The following is an 18,581-nucleotide window of genomic DNA, read 5'->3' on the forward strand; positions in this document are numbered from 1 at the left end:
TGCAGACAAATGACATTTCCTGAGTGTAGTAATTGTTTATTATTGTACATATATATATAATAAAAAAAAAAAGACAAAAAGCTGCTTTTCTTTAGTTTCAAACAAAACATTCACCTGTAACTGTACATCTAGAGGCAACTTCACGGCATCAATTAAAAAAAACAACTTGTGTTGTGTAACCCCCTCCATTTAGTTGACTTTGAGTGACACGCTCAGTTTAGTAAACTGTACTGCCTTCTTGTCTGTCAGTGACAGTGATAGCTGTCAACCCCTCTCATTCAAAATGAATTGGACGTATGCGGCCCGAAGCAAATGATGGAAATATCATTGAGTATAGCCTGCACAAGAAGCTCGAGTACAGCCAATATTGTTGCACTTCTCAGCTTTAACACCAGATGGAGCTAGTCACCAAAACAGTGCTTTTCCATACTGCAAAAATACAGCTCCTTAAAACTACAGTTAATGCTTTGTTTAGGGTGACCAAACGTCCTCTTTTGCCCTGACGAGTCCACTTTTCACGTCCTCTCCGTAGCGTCCGGTCGGGTTTTTATAAATTCATGAAAATGTCCGGTTTTCATGATTTTTCACGGGACCAATTTGAAGAGAATCCCTCCGGCTGCTGGGGGGCAGCACCTGCCTGCGTTGACATGGCTCCTACTAGTAGGGGGAGAAGAAGTAGTTCTTGTTTTTTGTTGGCAGTTTACCCCTTGTATCATGAGCATTACCGCCATCTTCTGGGTTGACAGTTTGGCATGAGATCAGGTAGTAACAGACTACAATAAGGAGTAGTTCTAAGAGACGTTTATGCTGTTGTAATTTATAAAAAATGTTCAGTTGGCCTACTGTGTGTGTGTATTTACTGGACTACATTTCCATGGGTCTGCATTATATTATTTTTTTAATCATTATTTAATTCAGGTTTTTTTGGGTGGTTTTTTATTGTTTAATGATTTGTTCGGAAGAATAAAGCCTGTTGAGTAACCTGTTGAGTAAAAATTATTTCCATATAGTATGTTATATATGCTATATGGCGGGGTCCCCAAACTTTTTCCTGTGAGGTCCTTCTCTGATGAGGGGCCGTTTTTAACAGAAAAAGTGTGACGATTGCAGGAGTGCCTAAATGTAAAAAATTATTGTTTTTCAGAAAGCCACAATCAAATAACCCTTTCTGAATTCTTCACGGAACAAAAGTAAATAAAGTAAAAATAATATATAGGGCTGTCAAAATTATCGCGTTAACGGGCGGTAATTAATTTTTTAAATTAATCAGGTTAAAATATTTAACGCATTTAACGCACATGGCCCGCTCAAACAGATTAAAATGACAGCACAGTGTCATGTCCATTTGTTACTTGTGTTTTTTGGTGTTTTGTCACCCTCTGCTGGCACTTGGGTGCGACTGATTTTATGGGTTTCAGCACCATGAGCATAATTATTATTGTAATTATTGACATCAACAATGGCGAGCTACTAGTTTTTTTTTTTGTTTGAAAATTTTACACATTTTATTAAAACAAAAACATTAAGAGAGGTTTGATTATAACATTTCTATAACTTGTACTTACATTTATCTTTTAAGAACTTCAACATCCATGATCGCTCTAACAGAATGTTAATAATGTTGAATGCCATCTTGATTTATTGTTATAACAAATACAGTACAGTACTTATGTACAGTATATTGAATGCATATATCCGTTTTGTGTCTTATCTTTCCATTCCAACAATAATTTACAGAAAAATATGGCATATTTTATAGACAGTTTAAATTGTGATTATGATTACTTAATTTTTAATTTGATTAAAAATTTTAATCGTTTGACAGCCCGAAATATAATATAATAAATAACACTATTAATTAAATAGATAATAACCAAATAACCCTCTCTAGGTTCTTCACAGAAAAAAGCCAGGAAATAAATAACACTATTGAAAAAAAATAAATTTAAAAAAATTGTTCAGGGGCCACCAAATGTGGAGGCGGGCCATAGTTTGGGGACCCCTGCTATATATATAACACCATTTACCATGGCATTACATAGATATGAATTTTGCTATCCAGATGAAGGAGGCACACTTTAAATATATTAAAGTGATATTAGCATCTTTGAGTGAACTTCAAGAAAAATTCAAGTATTTCGAGGCTGGGCCTCTTTTTTGGAAATCAAAATATGGTCACCTTACCTTTGTTTGAAAGTGTAAATCTACTAGAAATAAGCTCAACAGACTTATTTTAAGAAATAAGTTAGTATATTCAATCTTTTAAAAAATTGTTTGTCAGAAATGTACTTAATTTAAAAATAGATAATGGTAACTTGGCAACTTTTCAGTTTTGGTAAATTTTAGCGACGCCGGTGGACAAAAGCGGTAGTGTTTTGCCTTAAGGAAGACTGCATTTCCCAAGAGGACCAGCGTGCACTGTCATAAAATCTTCTTCTACCAGTCGCCTGCAGATGGATTAAATGACATTTCCGTTTCCAGTGGCTGTGTCAAGGATGACTAATAATGAGGTAATTCATCCAGTTTTGGCTGAACAACAGCATATGACTGTTAGCAACCGTGTGGCTAATCACTCCCTACCTGAACTCGTCAGCGCTGGTAAATTCGGTGAGGGGTCACGCCAGTGAGTGAAAGCCAGCCAATGTTTATTCTTGAGTGTCCTTTTATCCTCTTTTTCCCCTCCTCAGACAAAACTTTTTGTCTCTCTTGTTGACTTCCGTCTTCATAATGAATGGGGAAAGGGGGAAGTAACATATGCCATAAAGCAGTCGGCACATTTGTAGTTTTTTTTTTTTGGTGGTGCAGCGTTCCTGCCACCCTCCTCAAAGTTAAATTAGTGCCGGTGAAAGCGATACAGATCCCTTCAAAATTTAAAAGAGGTGTCATTCGACATTACCACAAATTAGGCCTGAATGATATATCGTTTAAACATCGCCATCGCGATGTGCGCATGCGCAATAGTCCCATCGCAAGGACGTGCGATAGTTTTTTCATTTCATTTTTTTTAATCCACAAACGTTTGTTTTGAGGAAGGAGAGGGAAGGAGAGCGCACAGCTTCTCTTTCCCTCCAGCAAGTCATCGGCTCCTCCCCCTCCCCCCGCGGCAGCAGAGTGGAGGGAGGAGGGGCCGAACAGCAGAGCGGAGGGAGGAGGGGCCATTCTCAAAGTGAAAGCAAGAAAGCAACACGTTGAAGCAAGGAAACGAGGCAAGACCGTCTCCAAAAGGAGTTTTTGAAGTATTTTGGCAAGAAAAAGGACTATAAGGGACAAAAAACAGCCCTGTCGACAATGCCTCGCCATGGTTGCATCAACAAGAAGTAATCTGTCGAACATGTGGGACCATTTAAAACGCAGGTATCTATGCATTCCTGCTAAGACCTTCCCATCAGAGGCTTTTTAGTACAGGTGGGAACATTGTTACGTGCCAACGTTCTTGTCTCAAGCCTGCAATAGTGGATAAACTAGTAGTCTTGGCCAAAAACCTATGAGACCCAGTTGAGAATTGCTGAGCAAGGAAGGTGGACGATATGCAGACAAATACATAACACAGCTGGAGGAATGTCTTTTCTTCTTTTTATTCATGTGACAGCTATCAGGAAGGCAGGAAATTTGGTTCTGTTATTCATCAGTTATTTGCAGTTATTCAGGTCAATTATTTACAAGTTCAATTGAGTTTCTGTTTCTTTTATATTTAAATTTATTGTAAATCGTATTTTTCAAATAACTATATATAGTACTGCTGCACATAAAGTTTTGACACTTAATATTTTTGTTTAAATATTTTTACAACTTTGTTGCCGTTTTGCAGTTTTATATTGTAATATTTTGTGTAAACAGCTCAGGGGACTAATGCACTTGCACTTTTATTGGTCAGATTTAATATTTAAGTTCAAATATGTTGACAACTTTGTTGTTTTACTGAGGTTTTTATTTATTGTTATAGTTTGTGAACAACTCTTTTATTTGTCATATTTAATATTTTTGTTCAAATATGTTTACAACTTTGTTGTTATTTTACAGAAGTTTTTATTTATTGTTATATTTTGTCAAAAACTTAGGGGACTAATGCACCTGCTCTTTTATTTATCATTTAATGTATTTGCTGCTGTTGAAGTGTAAAATATTGTGTTCAATAAATGATCTATTTTGTGCAGACATGGCTTCCTGGATCCCTTCATAAAGCAATCTTCATCATTCACAAATGAAACGGTATTATATGAATACACTGTGGTCACGGTGTGTCAAGTAAAGTATTTCCAAACAGCTATTCAAGTCATCTAGTGAAAATTTCTTTAAAAAAGATTTTTAAAAAAAATATAATATCGCAATATAATATCGCAATATATTGCAAACCTCAAAAAAATTGCAACAATAGTTTTTTCCAATATCGTTCAGGCCTACCACAAATGGTATGAAAATGTTTCATAAAGATTGAAAAGTTAGTGTCGCTTTAACTGTTAAGGCTGGTATTGACTGATAATATTTCACTGCCATTGACGGAGATAGACGTCCAATCCAATTTAATGAGGGGGCTGACAATGATCGAAAATTCTAGTATGTTATGCCTGAAAGCAGCTTTTTCATTCTTGGTCTCTCATGTAATATAATTTACCTCAAAAATTGTGAATTACAGTATACTCCAGTGAGAGTTCTTTTTATGCTATTTTTTTGTCATTTTAGACATGTGCGACCTGTAGTCCGAAAAATTTGGTATGCTCATTCATGTGAAACCTTTCTGTGTTCCTCTTGCAAATCTTCGTATTTTCTTTCCCCTTTTTTTCCGAGGGGGTGGAGTATTGGACGAATTCATTGTCGATTGTCTGCAGCCGCAGCTGAAGTGGCGGCAATTCCCACGCTCCTTCTTGCGGGTCGGTACTAAAAGTCTTTGGAAGGCCACCACAGGATTAAAAAGGAAGACATCACGAGCTCCCCTTTGCTCACGAGTCCTTCACCTTGTCCAGTGAGCTGTGAATCTTATCCAGCGTCTTCTTGATGCGCAGCGCTGTCAGCCTAGCGGAAGGGTTCTGATACCAGCACTCCTTCATCAGCTTCACCAAAGCTGACAGAGTCTAAACCGAAAAAAAAAAAATAAAAATTGACGTCTATCCTTTTTTCTCTCGATTTCATGCGCAGTGCTCAGTGAATACGTACCGGATCCGAGAACCAGCGATTGGGAACGAAGGGTCTCTGCTGCTCTACGCACACCACCTTTCTCATGTCCTCGAAACTGGGGTCGTTTGGCACCTGGTCGTAGAATGGGGGCTTGTATTCTTCTACGATACCTGTGGGGAACAAAGAATTTAGAGCCGAGTGGTATGACGATTAGGGCTGCAGCTATCAAATATTTTAGTAATCGAGTAATCGACTGAAAATTCTATCGATTAATCGGATAAAACATTTTTTCTAAGGTAAAGAGCAATTATAATATACATCAGAATAAAAGACATTTAATCCAATATTGAACCATTTTCAGTCAATCAATGTCAATTGATCAATTTTTGATGTAGATTGTTGAAAACGGCCAACAATTGCATCTCAGATGTGACTAGAAAAAAAAATTCACTGCTCTCACTCAAAAAACTTCTAGATCTTATAAAAAAAAAATTCTTACCTAAAACTGTAATCACGCTTGATAAGACACATCACTTGAAAGCTACGAGTATTCTCACGTGTTTCAATTGAATTTCCATTTGTGTCAAGCTATTTTTAAGTTCTAGTTAAGTTTTAAGTAGAGATTTTAAATGTTTAAAAAACATTTAAAAAAAAAAAAAAAAAAAAAAGCCCTCCTGTTCAAAATTGTTCTTTGCCCAGAAAATTTAGATATTAAGTAGGGCTGTCAAAGGATTAAAATTTTTAATCAAGTTAATTATAGCTTAAAAATTATTTAATCGTAATTAATCGCAGTTAATCGCAATTCAAACTATCTATAAAATATGCCATAATTTTCTGTAAATTATATATATATTCTGTAAAATTGTTGGAATGGAAAGATAAGACACAAGATGGATATATATGCATTCAACATACGGTACATAAGGACTGTAGTGGGCATTTCACTCTACTGTCATTTAAATCTGTCTATGCTGTCCTCACTCCGAAGCGTCTACTTTTTCCAAAGCTAGACAGCTAGTGAACGACGCCTTAATAATTAGACTTCTTCCTTTTTCATCTGATTTATTAATAAAATGGCCTCAAACCATTGTCCTCTTTAGACCGTCGTAAAACTACACAAAAAAAGTACACAAGCATTGCATTAGTAACAACATTAGCTTAGCACGCTATACAGGTTCACTAAACATAAACAAAAAGCGTCTCATACAAAAAATATAACATTTCGCTTACTAACATAATATGTACATTCTTTACAACAACCATACTTACGGACAAATCTTGTCCAAGGATCATATAAGCACAATATTATCAGCCCGAGACGTCGTGCAGCCATAATGAACTGGCAAGAAAACAATAAACCATGTCGCAAAGCGACTACAAGAGTTCGCTGTTGGACAGCACAAAAAGCCTTGCTGTAAAACTTACCAAAAGGTAGAATACTTTCTGAGCAGGACATGTGCGTTAATTGCGTCAAATATTTTAACGTGATTAATGAAAAAAATTAATTACCACGCGTTAACGCGATAATTTTGACAGCCCTAATATTAAGCTTTACACATGCATATCGGACAATTTTTAAAGTTGGCCAAATTGGGGGTCGAAGAGCGGAACTTCAAGTCACCTGAGTGTTTCCCACCATAGTTTTTTTTTTTTTTTTTTTTTTTTAATATTAGACATCAATTAATGGTTCTAAGCTTAAAATGACATTTTAAATAATAAATATAATTAATTACCATTTTATGGCTGGGTTGAAACAAGAGTGGTTGCGCGATGTCTGTAAACGGGGGTTTCCTGGGTAAGATGGACATATTAAAAATAGTTTGGGGACTTAATGCACCATGAATCTGCTATGGCAGCATATAGACCCTACTCACATGACGTCACAACCACGCCCCCGCGCCATATTGTCCGTCAACTCGTCACTGTTGATGCATTACCGCTACGTAAATTCCTCCTATTATGGCGTGTTTTTCTGCTCGTTAACATTAATAATCAAAATGGTGAAGGCGTGTGTGGCGGTCGGTTGCAATAACAGAGAAGATAGACGGAGAGACTTGAAGTTCTACCGGATTCCGAGAGACCCGGAGAGGAGAGCGAGATGGGCTGCTGCAATTCTACGAGAAAACTGGGCTCCAAACGATTACCACAGATTATGTAGTAGTCTTTTTATATCTGGTAAGATGCATTTAATATAAATTTAGAGGGTTTTGGGCTGACAACCACAATTAAGATCATTGCTAGGCTAATCGCCGACAACATACACTCAGACGTTGTGAATGAAGTACCTGAAAATATATAATTATAAGGGGATAATAAGACAGTTGTCATACAATTAATTTACAATTTCACTATTGAGGTCAAAAGCCAAAAAATAAATTCAACTAGGGACAATCTGGAGTAGTGCTATCGCACTTCATATTTATTACATATTATATATGTATGTAGTGAGAGTGCTATCGCTAAACCATATAAACATTAAAAGCCCTAGCTCAGTTGACAAATGACATGAAATACATTAGACTTGACAGTGGATGTTAGCAAGAACAAAAGATTTTGAATTGAAAATTTCGTAACTCACTTTCCCGAGCACAAGATAGATTCCTGCCGAATTTTCGTGTACGAGGACCTGTTTCACCCAACCAGCAACGAAGTATTTATAAGCCTCCAAGCTCTTAAAGTTTTTTCAAACTTTCGTGAGAATAGGCTGATTTTGTGTGGACAAGATAGTTGTAAATATCAGGGTAGCAGATGTCAGGCAGAGACGGCGAAGACAGCGGGTCGAAAAACATCGATTTGAGCATCAAATATGGATCTGGCGAATGGATAAACTGAAGCTTTTCCACATAACGCCTTTTATGCAACACATCCAATGAGTTTACAGCGTCAGATAACACCGGGGCTTCCATGAATTGCTCCATAAATTGCACGACTAATTGAAACAATTGAGAATAGGGCTAAAAAATGCCGGACAATATGGCGGCCGGATACAGCGACACGTCATTTTGTGACGTAGGTGAGTAGGGTCTATAGACATATTGTTCTGTCAAACACAACAATTGTTTTGGCTTAGAATACAGTAGTTTCTTTTAAAGAGGAGTGCAAGAGCAGAAACGGCTTTTTCAGTCTTGTCTGTGTTTTCCGCTATATAGTTTTATAATACAAAACCCGATCCTTTTCACCTGATTCCGATCCTCTGAAAAATGGCCCGATTTCCGATCACGCAATCGAATCGGGACATCATTAATTTTTTCCCGTATGACCCAGCACTACTGTGATGAAAAATAGTTGTTTTCACCGTTGCTGTATGTGCGTCTGGCGATCTCCCAAAGAACCATTCCGAAGGCCCAGATGTCCACCCGCTTGAAAGCGTCGAAGCACTCCGTCTGGATGCTTTCATCCAAGACCTCGGGGGCCATGTAACGCTTGGTGCCCACTTTGGGATTGTTGCCCACGTCCAACAGGTTGTCCGCCTGTGAGTGTGTGACGGCCAGACCTGAAACATCCGCAAAAGATGTAGGGCTGTCAATGACATTCTTTTGATAGTCGATCCGTAACTCATGATTAGAGTTGATGCGAAATGACAGACTTGCTGGCGTTAGTAAACAGCCGTCATTTTAAAGCAGTAGACTTCTCAGGAAGTCTCTGTTGTAGCAAACCTTCTGAGCGAACCTAATTAAATTTTTATCTAAAATACTCCTAAATGGGCAAAATCTTGACTTGAATGTATCTTTAAATGATGAAACAGTTTTAAAACTTTCACATGTCGGAAGTAGACGGAAGGGAAATTATGGAATAACGGGAGCAATTTTAACAACTTTAACGGTTGATTCACAACATCAAATTAATTGAATGTAGTTTAAAGCTGCTGACACAGAATGGGGACTTAAAAGTAACCTGATACTGAAATAGTCGTTTATTTAACCCTGAGAGGCTTTTTGTACAATTTTTGTAACTAATGTACAAAACATTAAAAGCAGCTAATAGCTGTGGGGTGTGGGGGTTGCATCAATAATCGATTTATAATCGAATCGTAGCCTCTGAAGCGTAATCGAATCATTAGGTGCCCAAAGATTCCCACCTCTATTATTATTAAGGTTTGATACCTTTTTGGTTTTAATTTAAATATGTCAAAGCAAAAACAGTATTCCCTTTATAATTTAAAGAAAAATAGTTTTTTTCCCTTACTTAAAACAAACAAACAAAAAAAACATTTTAACGCTAGAGCCCCACATGCTTTATGCCTTTTCCTTTTTTCCCCCCCTCCCAGTCATCAGCACTAATTCCACACACCTGTCCTGCACACCTGGTCATTACCACAGCTTTCCTACATAAACACCCACAGCCCTCTGCTCCATTGCGAGTTTGTTAGCCCTCACTGCAACATACGAGCATTTCTAGTTACTGTCTTCCCGGATTTCGATACTTTTTGACTTTGTGGATTTTTGCCTCTAGCCTGCTCCTCGTCTGTGCTACTGCCCTTTTTCTGTGACCTGCAACCTGCTACAGGACCGGATCAGGAAAGCATCCTGCCTGGGCCTTCACCTTGCTCGTCCCACCACCCTACGGGCCTCGCCGAAAGCCAACAGACATAACATACAGAAAATGTAAACAATAGTTCCATACTTTTTAAAATTACAAATAAACAAATGGAAGAATATTTTTTTAAAACTTTTAGTTGTAATTTTACAATGTTCAAACAATATTCCCCCCCTTTTTTATTTTAAATTAAAAAATTTAGCACAAAAGATTTTTTTGTAATATGTATTTTTTAAAGAACGGAAAAACCGTTATTACCTTTTTTTTTTTTTTTTAGTTTTAATTACCATAATTTCCCGAGTATAAGGTGCACCCGTGTATAACGCGCACCCCAAATTTACTTGTAAAATCTACGGGAAATTCTTGTACCCGTGTATAACGCGCACCGTAATTTTGTCAGGTTTTGTGTTGGTTTCCTCCTTGTGTGTCCCCGTGATTGCCCATTGATTTCACCTGTTGTGCCTTCTCCCAGTGTCCTGCAATCTGCATCCTAGTGTGTTACCCAGCTGTTCCTCGTTGTCTCATTACCCTTTGTCTACGTGTGTATATAAGCTCCCAGTTTCTTTTCAGTCCTTGTTGCGTCATTGTCAATGCCCTTGTGCTCGTCTGTGTCGGTATCTGAGTCAAGCCCTGTCCAAGCCCTCGTGTATCAGTCCCTCCGATTTAAGTAAGTTTTGTTTGAATCTTGCCCTTTTGATCCTCAGTGCTTTCAGTTGTACTTTGTGTTTTTGTTAGATATCATTAAACGTTTTTTTGAGTTCACCTGCCTTGCCGCTTTTGTTTCCCTGCAATTGGGTCCACACAACCTGCCTGCCTGCCCGCGTCCCTGACAAATTTTACCACCAATAAATAGAAGAATACAAGAAAACAGCTCGTGTACAGATACAGAAATGTCATTTTACTGCCTGGTGAAACACAGCACAAGCGTAGCACATTAGTAGTTCAAAACATTACCGTAAACTGACAATTTGTACGTGAATAATATGATTTGATAACTTCTTGAACTTACCAGAATGCAGGAGAAAACAAAACAGATGTGACTTTTCTTTTAAAGGCTGCTGTATAACTTGCTTGTTTCATCATGATGAATAAATGTTTCCTCCATGTGTTGATACGGTAAAATGAAAGTGAGAACGTAAGTCTGAAATCCGAGAGAGCTCATCGCTGTCGACACGACAGTAACAATAGGAACTATTGTTATTTGGGTTTGAGTTTCCCGGGGGACAGATATAATTGACGGATACAGGAAGTCTGTGTTGTTACGTTTGTTATGTCCGAGTTGCGGAGCTGCAATAAACGTTGAATCAAATGAGTTCAAGAAACTACATTCTGTGCTTTATGAAAAGTGGAAAAAGCAGAATTTAACACAGATGAAATCATTCGGCCGATCAGAGTGAATTATTACCGAAACAAAATGGTGACGTCACCTACCGTAATGGTCGGCAACTGATCGCTGCACACGTTTCTTCAACACAACGTGGCCGTGTCAATAAAAAACAAATAATCGGTTTATATATATATATATATATATATATATATTAGAGGGCTGTCAAAATTATCACGTTAACGGGCGTTAATTAATTTTTTTAATTAATCAAGTTAAAATATTTGACGCAATTAACGCATGCACTAAATTACCCGCTCGCACATTGCCTCAAACAGATTACAATGAGGCCGTTTATGGACATTAAGAGTGACGAGAATGCCACCGGCCGCTTGGGGGCAGCGCCGTTCCATACTCATGTTATTTTTTTCTAAACGTGGGAGAATTAGTAGTTGCGAGACATTTATGCTGTATTCACAATGCAATCCAAATTGCTATTTATGCTCCACACATATTTCGGTAAGTTTTCTTTCTTTTAGTGGCAATTATGTGTCTCTTGTTGCATTTTGGGTAAGATATGTACAGATATATGTTAAGGCGAGTGGACACAGGCGTTCTTTGGACCTCGCCGTTTATTGGCATAAGCTTCTCCTTCACAACAAACATAAGTATTGTTTAGTGAAAGCACAACAAAAATAATATTCCTATCTCTCCAAAAAAAAAAAATAATAATGTTCACAAAAAGAAAAGCACTTCAGTCTATAGTAATGAGGCCCTATTCTGACACACAGTTAAACAACAATGCAAAATGAACTGGCATTCCATATCAAAATAGCTATGCAAAATACACGTAAAACTTAAGACTCTGGTCACTATCTCTATTATTGTTATTTTTATTCTTATTATATTAACTCTACTTTTGATTGAAAATTTTACAAATTTTATTAAAACAAAAACATGAAGAGGGGTTTTAATTAGGGCTGACAAACGATTAAAATTTTTAATCGAGTTAATTACAGCTTAAAAATTAATTAATCGTAATTAATCGCAATTCAAACCATCTATAAAATATGCCATATTTTTCTGTAAATTATATATTCTGTAAAATAAATTGTTGGAATGGAAAGATAAGACACAAGATGGATATATACATTCAACATACGGTACATAAGGACTGTAGTGGGCATTTCACTCTACTGTCATTTAAATCTGTCTAGGCTGTCTTCACTCCGAAGCGTCTACTTTTTCCAAAGCTAGACAGCTAGTGAACGACGCCTTAATAATCAGACTTCTTCCTTTTTCATCTGATTTATTAATAAAATGGCCTCAAACCATTGTTCTCTTTAGACCGTCGTAAAACTACACAAAAAAAGTACACAAGCATTGCATTAGCAACAACGTTAGCTTAGCACGTTATACAGGTTCACTAAACATAAACATAAAGCGTCTCATACAAAAAATATAACATTTCGCTTACTAACATAATATGTACATTATTTACAACAACCGTACTTACGGACAAATCTTGTCCAAGGATCATATAAGCATATTACAACGTAGGCGTCAGCCCGAGACGTCGTGAAGCCATATTGAACTGGCAAGACAACAATAAACCATGTCGCAAAGTGACCACAAGAGTTCGCTGTTAGACAGCACAAAAAGCCTTGCTGTAAAGCTTACCAAAAGGCAGAATACTGTCTTGAGCAGGACATGTGCCTTAATTGCGTCAAATATTTTAACGTGATTAATTAAAAAAATTAATTACCGCGCGTTAACGCGATAATTTTGACAGCCCTAGTTTTAATATAAAATTACTATAACTTGTAACTATAACAATTATCTTTTAAGAACTACAAGTCTTTCTATCCGTGGATCACTTTAACAGAAAGAATGTTAATAATGGCATTTGTGGATTTATTGTTACAATAAACAAATACAGTACTTATGTACAGTATGTTGTATGTATACAGTATATCCGTCGTGTGTCTTATCTTTCCATTCCAACAATAATTTACAGAAAAATATGGCATATTTTAGAGATGGTTTGAATTGCGATTAATTGCCATTAATTAATATATATATCTGTCGCCATCCATGTACCCGTTTATAATGCGCACCATGATTTTACAAGTTGATTTTGGGGAAAAAAACGTGCGCATTATATTCAGGAAATTACGGAAGTATTATCATGAAGAAGTTAAAGAAAAATCAACCACTCAAATAATTGATGCTCACCCAAATCGGCGATGCAGCAGCGTAGCTCTTTGGTCACCAGGATGTTTTTGCTTTTCAAGTCGCGGTGCGCGATGGCCGGTTTCCCCTCTGTGCCCAAGATCTCGGCGTGTAGGTGCACCAGGCCGCTGGCTGCCGACGCCGCCATGGCCAGGCCCTCGCGCGTCTCCACGGCCACGCGCTGAAGGTAGTCGTACAGAGAGCCGTTCTCGTGGTAGTGCGTGATCAGCCACAGTTGCGTGCTGGAGTTGCGCGACGTCATGTCGGAGGCCATGAAGCCTGCCGCATTGAAAACAGGTGGCGCTCATGCCACTGTAAATTCAAATAAGCACGGGTCAGGCTTACCGAGAATATTTTCGTGTCTCAGGAGCACGGTGTTGTAGATCTCCGTCTCTCGGAACCAGGACTTTTCATCCCGGGAGGAGAAGATCTTGACTGCCACGTTCTCGCCCTGCCACTGGCCACGCCACACCTCGCCGTAGCGGCCTTTGCCTTGAATGGTAATATTAGCTCATTGACTGCCATTGGTGGCGATTGACTTTCGATCCGTTTGGACTGAAAGGGTCAGACAGCGATCGAGCCCTCCAAGTCCAAACGGTTCGGACGTACAATGGCACTGAAACATGAAAACTTGGTCGTGCAGATTACAATTTTTAAGTTGACACAACTCAAATTCGAAAGTTCGCTATAGCAAATTGTTATTTGTGGCCACTTCCAGTTACGTTTTGGGCATTCACGAGTCACTTTCTGTTTAAATTGCATTTTCAGGTCAATTACTGTTGATTTTCCTTCACTTCCTGTTTATCTAATCATTTCTAGGTAACTTCCTGTTGATCATGGGGCACTTTTAGGTCACTTGATGTTGATTTTTGGGGGTATTTCTTGGTTACCCCCAATGGATTTGGGGATATTTCCACATAAAATATCCCCCAATAAGACTAACGCAGATTTTTTTTTATTTTAGTGCATGCCCTACGAAGTGTTGAGTCTAAACGACTTAAATCCAATTTACCGTATTTTCCGCACAAGGCGCACCTAAAATCCTTCAATTTTCTCAAAAGCCGACAGTGCGCCTTATAATCCAATGCACCTTATATATGGATCAATATTGGTTCATGATAGCATGACGTTCCCGTTAGCACAGCTCCATCTAGTGGGTGCATAACACAGCCCAAACCACTACTACTACTACTCTTACTGCCCCTTACAATGCAGTGTGCCTTAAATATGTAAAAAGTTTTAAGATTTCATTTGAGGTGCGCCTTATACTCCGATGCGCCTTAAAGTGTGGAAAATATGGTACTTCAAATGTTGAATTTTAACAGTTAACTTGTTTGTAGATCCCCCAGAGGTTACGTTGTTCTTGTGGAGGACACTAGCAAAAATTGCTACACCTCTGTTATTCGTGGACGGATCAGAATGAAATTTGGTACATATATTCTAAGAATGTATACAGGCGATTCTCGGAGCTCGATTAAAAAAAAAGCTTCAATGCTGATATATAACATTGATTAATTGCGAATTTATTGATGCCTGTAGGTTTCGGGGGTGTAGGCGGTCATAGTTTAGTTTGAACCTGTATTTTTGGTTTTCCCATCAAAACATGAACATTCCAATGAAACTGGTTGAAATTCAATTTCTGCTAAAATAAAATGCTTTTTTCATTGTTGTTACAGGTGGACCCCACTTACCTACACACTCCATTAGACTAATCTGTCTAGCAACAGTCCTCTGAACCAGGAAAGGAAGGCCTGAGCCACTTCCTGAAGTACACGAGTGGTCCAGCAGGTCCTTAAAATCAAAGACAAACCCGTTTAATTGGAAAGATGGTCAATTTGATTAATCGATTATCAAAAGAATTTTTAACAGCCCTAATTCCATCCTTACGGCTAAAGTGCCGTCTCCCACGTTGGCTCTGACGAGGCCGTCCGCGGCGCCCTGTTCGGTGTCGAACTCCTGAAGCCTGCGCGGGCGTCCGCGGCGGAGCCTCCCGCACGCCAGTGCCGCCGCCGCCAACAGCAACGCGAGCGCCGCCACCGGGCCCAGCGCCAGGAGAGCCAGCTTGCCGGCCCCATAACCAACCGGCTCACCCTGCGGAGCTACGGAACAAGCGGAGATAAAAGTTGCCCCGGCCATGAGTCGCTGTCTGTTTAGTGTACCTTAGGGGTCTCAATCTTATAGTATTTTGCAGCCCCTTACTTAATATCTTGTGTTTTTGCAGACCTTTTTTTCCCACAACAGAACAAGCTAGCATAGCTCAGGCTAATTTTGGTTTTCAGCAGTCTTAACGGTAGCCAAAGTGAATTTGTTAGCCAAAGTCGAATAGTTTAAAGACTTAAGAATTGTCCAAACTCTTATTTGAGCCTCTTAGTAGCATTTTTTTTTTAAAATTCTTTAACTTAAAAAAATGGGGATGAAAATGTAAATCTTCCATCTTTTTTAATCAATTTTCTTTTAATAAATGTTAAAAAAAAAAAAAAAAAATTATCGTATTTTAACTTTTTCATACACAAATCATGTTTTAAATTTTCTTTTTTTTTAACCCTTTACTCATTTAACTCATTGGCTGCCATTGGCGGAGCTAAACGTCCAATCCCTTTTGACTGGGAAGGGCGAATGAAGAGTTGCTTGCCCCATAAAGGGTTAAAGCTCTTAAGTGTCATCTTTTGAATAGCTGTCCACTTTAGTCACAACTGTCCCTGGAAGGATTTAAAAAAAAAATTAACGGAGTCAGTAAACACCTTTTTTAATCATTTAAAAAACTAATTTTCCGAATTATCAAAATTTTATTTTAGCGACAGTCGATGCACGTGATTTTTGAGGGCCACACAAAATACCGTGATGGGTCAGATCTGGCCCCAAGACCTCGAGTTTTACACCTTTGAGTCTTTCTTTATATATAATGTAAATATGTTTTAGAGCTGTCCCGACTAGTCGACGTCATCCATGACGTAAATGCGTCGACGAGCACAACATCCCGTCGACAGTTAATGAAGGGTTAAAAAAAATATATGCGTGGAAAATTGAGGATCGCGGACACTCGGTATGCAATAGGGGAAAACGGCACAAAGCCAAAAAAGCGCACCAGAGTGGCCAAAATATTGACTTTATTCAAACAAAATAAAGGGGGGTACACTGTTGTGTCCTGTCTCTTCAATGCAAAGCTTGGCTGGCTGCACGTCGGCCGTGAATGAACACCTAAAGCGCCGTCACCCAGTTGTAATTTTGGAAGATGACAGGAAACAACAAGCTGGCAGATTGTAAGTCCATCTAACTAACACAGCCCATCCCTCCACCCGCAGCCTAGCAAATGAGCCCCCCCCCCCAGATCCAGGGTGGTCTCCCGGGTTATTTTGTGTAATTTTGGTTGTGGTCCGCACTCACGCAGACTCTATTTCAAGCAACGCCCGGACAAATTGTGTTTAAGACCCCTGGCTTACCTGAAGGCAGCAAGGCCATGACAGCACTTCTGGTGGTGTTGCGGTTGCACAGGTTGCGTGAGCAGCAGCGGATAGCCTGGTGGGAGGAGGGCGCCGTGGAGCAGTGCAGGCGGGTCTTCTTGGGACCCTCCAGGCAGCCACGTTCGAAAACCACTCCGTTGGAGCCAACCCGCACCGACGAGAAGCAGCGCGTGCCGCGACACTGCTCCTGCTGGCACTTGGGACTGTCGCACAGGCACAGCAGCTGACCCTCTGATGGAGGGGAGACAAAGAATTTACCCACGCGCAACCAGAGTATTGGCCATCATTGAGGGCAATAGACGTCCAATCCTATAAAGAGTTAAATGTCTTAACATTCCCATAGGAAAAGGCAACTTTTGTCCACTGTAATAACCACTGTCCCTTGAAAGGTTCATCATGGCATTCCTTGTTTCATTGACAAAAATGAGTTTGACAAGAGAAAAATGTGGCTCTGGAGCTGCAGGCTTGGACATCTATCATCAATAAGGCACTGAAAGAGTCCAAAATTCTCCCAGTACCTGAGCTCTCAGTTGACGCGGGTCTGGCCCAGAGGTAGAGGAGCAGCACCAGTAGGCGGATGTGGACTCTCCTCACAGTCATGGTTCACGGCACTGGAACAGAAAGGGAACGCTACAGTTAACACAGCAGGAAGATGCTCGCAAAGAAGATAATTGAATTCACGCCCGCTGATGGTTGCTGACATCTTACGGTAATTGCATTTAAAGTGGGTGGAACAGCAAGGAAAAACCATGTTCAATGACAGAATCCACACTTTTCTGATGGCGCAGACTGTATTGACTGTCTTGTACACTTCTTTCATACGTACTATAGATCGATTGATAGTCATATTTATATTCAACCTTGAGTAAGCTTTCCGAAAACATTTTGTTTATTACAATCGATGAGAAAATAAGAAGCCTTTACCTCCCACCATTGTAATGACAAAATGGGTGACAAAGTCATATCTTTATTGAATTTCTATTACCCTTACTGAACAAGACTATTCCTAACTTCCCGACTACATCTTTCTTATTACTCACAAAACGATGATCTTGGTAGCATTGTAATCATGCTATACCCATTTCGTTTACATTCCTCATTTCTTGTGACATTCCTAACCAATGAGTTCGCGTGATGTAATATTTCCGTGTTTTATAATGACAACACTATTTTCGTATTTCTCATCTTTTTCATTAAGGAATGTTGACCGATACTACCGCCTCAAAGGCGCCAATGGAGGCAAAAAGATGCCCGACGGCGCTCCCGTTAGCCTTGCCGAGCTAAACAAGCTTCAGCCGGGGCTGAATTCTCGTAAGATTTGACCCACCTTGCACAGGCGAACGACAGATTCTACATCATCATGTCGGTCACGTCGGTGTCCTTATTTGGAGTTGAAATACCATTTTTGTCCCAAAATGAACCCTTTGTCGGGCACACAGCCCACTCTCTAGCTTGTTTTCGTTTCCGTCCGATGTCACGTGATTCCACCACAATATCAAGGCCCCAATGCATTATGGGTCGACGGGTTCCTTTTTTTATTTTCTTTATTTAACAACTAGAGACGATAATGCAGCAAGGCCGAGAACGAAAAGTGTTTTTTGGTATGTGGAAAAATGGATTTTGCCATGTGGCATTTTTTTGTATGTGGCATAATGGGTTTTGCCATGTAGCATTTTTTTTGTATTTGGCAAAATAGATTTTGGTATGTGGCATTTTTTTGCCATGTGGCATTTTTTGTATATGGCAAAAATGGATAATGCCAAGTGGCATTTTTTGGTTTGTGGCAAAATGGATTTTGCCATGTGGCATTTTTTTTTTTTTTTTTGCCAAGTGGCATTTTTTTGCCATACGACAAAATGTATTTTGCCATATAGCATTTTTTTGTATGTGGCAAAATGGATTTTGGCATGTGGCAT

General features: G+C 39.1%; 3 protein-coding genes across 4 annotated transcripts in view; 2 read left to right on the forward strand and 1 right to left on the reverse strand.

The window, feature by feature from the left end:
* d2hgdh (D-2-hydroxyglutarate dehydrogenase) overlaps positions 1-15,595 on the forward strand; it is a 37,602-nt gene extending 22,007 nt beyond the window's left edge. The window contains exon 11 of one of the 2 annotated variants that reach the window (XM_057859050.1): positions 14,881-15,595. The gene's annotated coding sequence lies outside the window, so the exon portion shown is untranslated. Of the gene's footprint in view, positions 1-9,564; positions 9,585-14,880 lie in introns of those variants that run through there. The other variant, XM_057859051.1, reaches the window with a different exon arrangement.
* Positions 1-18,143, reverse strand: acvr1l (activin A receptor, type 1 like). Its single transcript, XM_057859052.1, has 10 exons — positions 17,993-18,143; positions 17,184-17,276; positions 16,645-16,896; positions 15,092-15,303; positions 14,896-14,995; positions 13,550-13,696; positions 13,208-13,483; positions 8,408-8,605; positions 5,152-5,282; positions 1-5,069 (listed from the first exon to the last, which is right to left on the reverse strand). The coding sequence occupies exons 2-10, from the start codon at positions 17,263-17,265 to the stop codon at positions 4,938-4,940; spliced, it is 1,530 nt and encodes a 509-aa protein (XP_057715035.1). The 5' UTR covers positions 17,266-17,276; positions 17,993-18,143; the 3' UTR covers positions 1-4,937.
* The window catches only part of otomp (otolith matrix protein), a 25,094-nt gene continuing 23,401 nt past the window's right edge, over positions 16,889-18,581 (forward strand). Inside the window, exon 1 of the mRNA XM_057859054.1 lies at positions 16,889-17,374. The gene's annotated coding sequence lies outside the window, so the exon portion shown is untranslated. The remainder of the gene's footprint in view (positions 17,375-18,581) is intronic.

The sequence above is a fragment of the Corythoichthys intestinalis genome, chromosome 15 (assembly GCF_030265065.1).
Source record: "Corythoichthys intestinalis isolate RoL2023-P3 chromosome 15, ASM3026506v1, whole genome shotgun sequence".
Lineage (NCBI taxonomy): Eukaryota > Metazoa > Chordata > Actinopteri > Syngnathiformes > Syngnathidae > Corythoichthys > Corythoichthys intestinalis.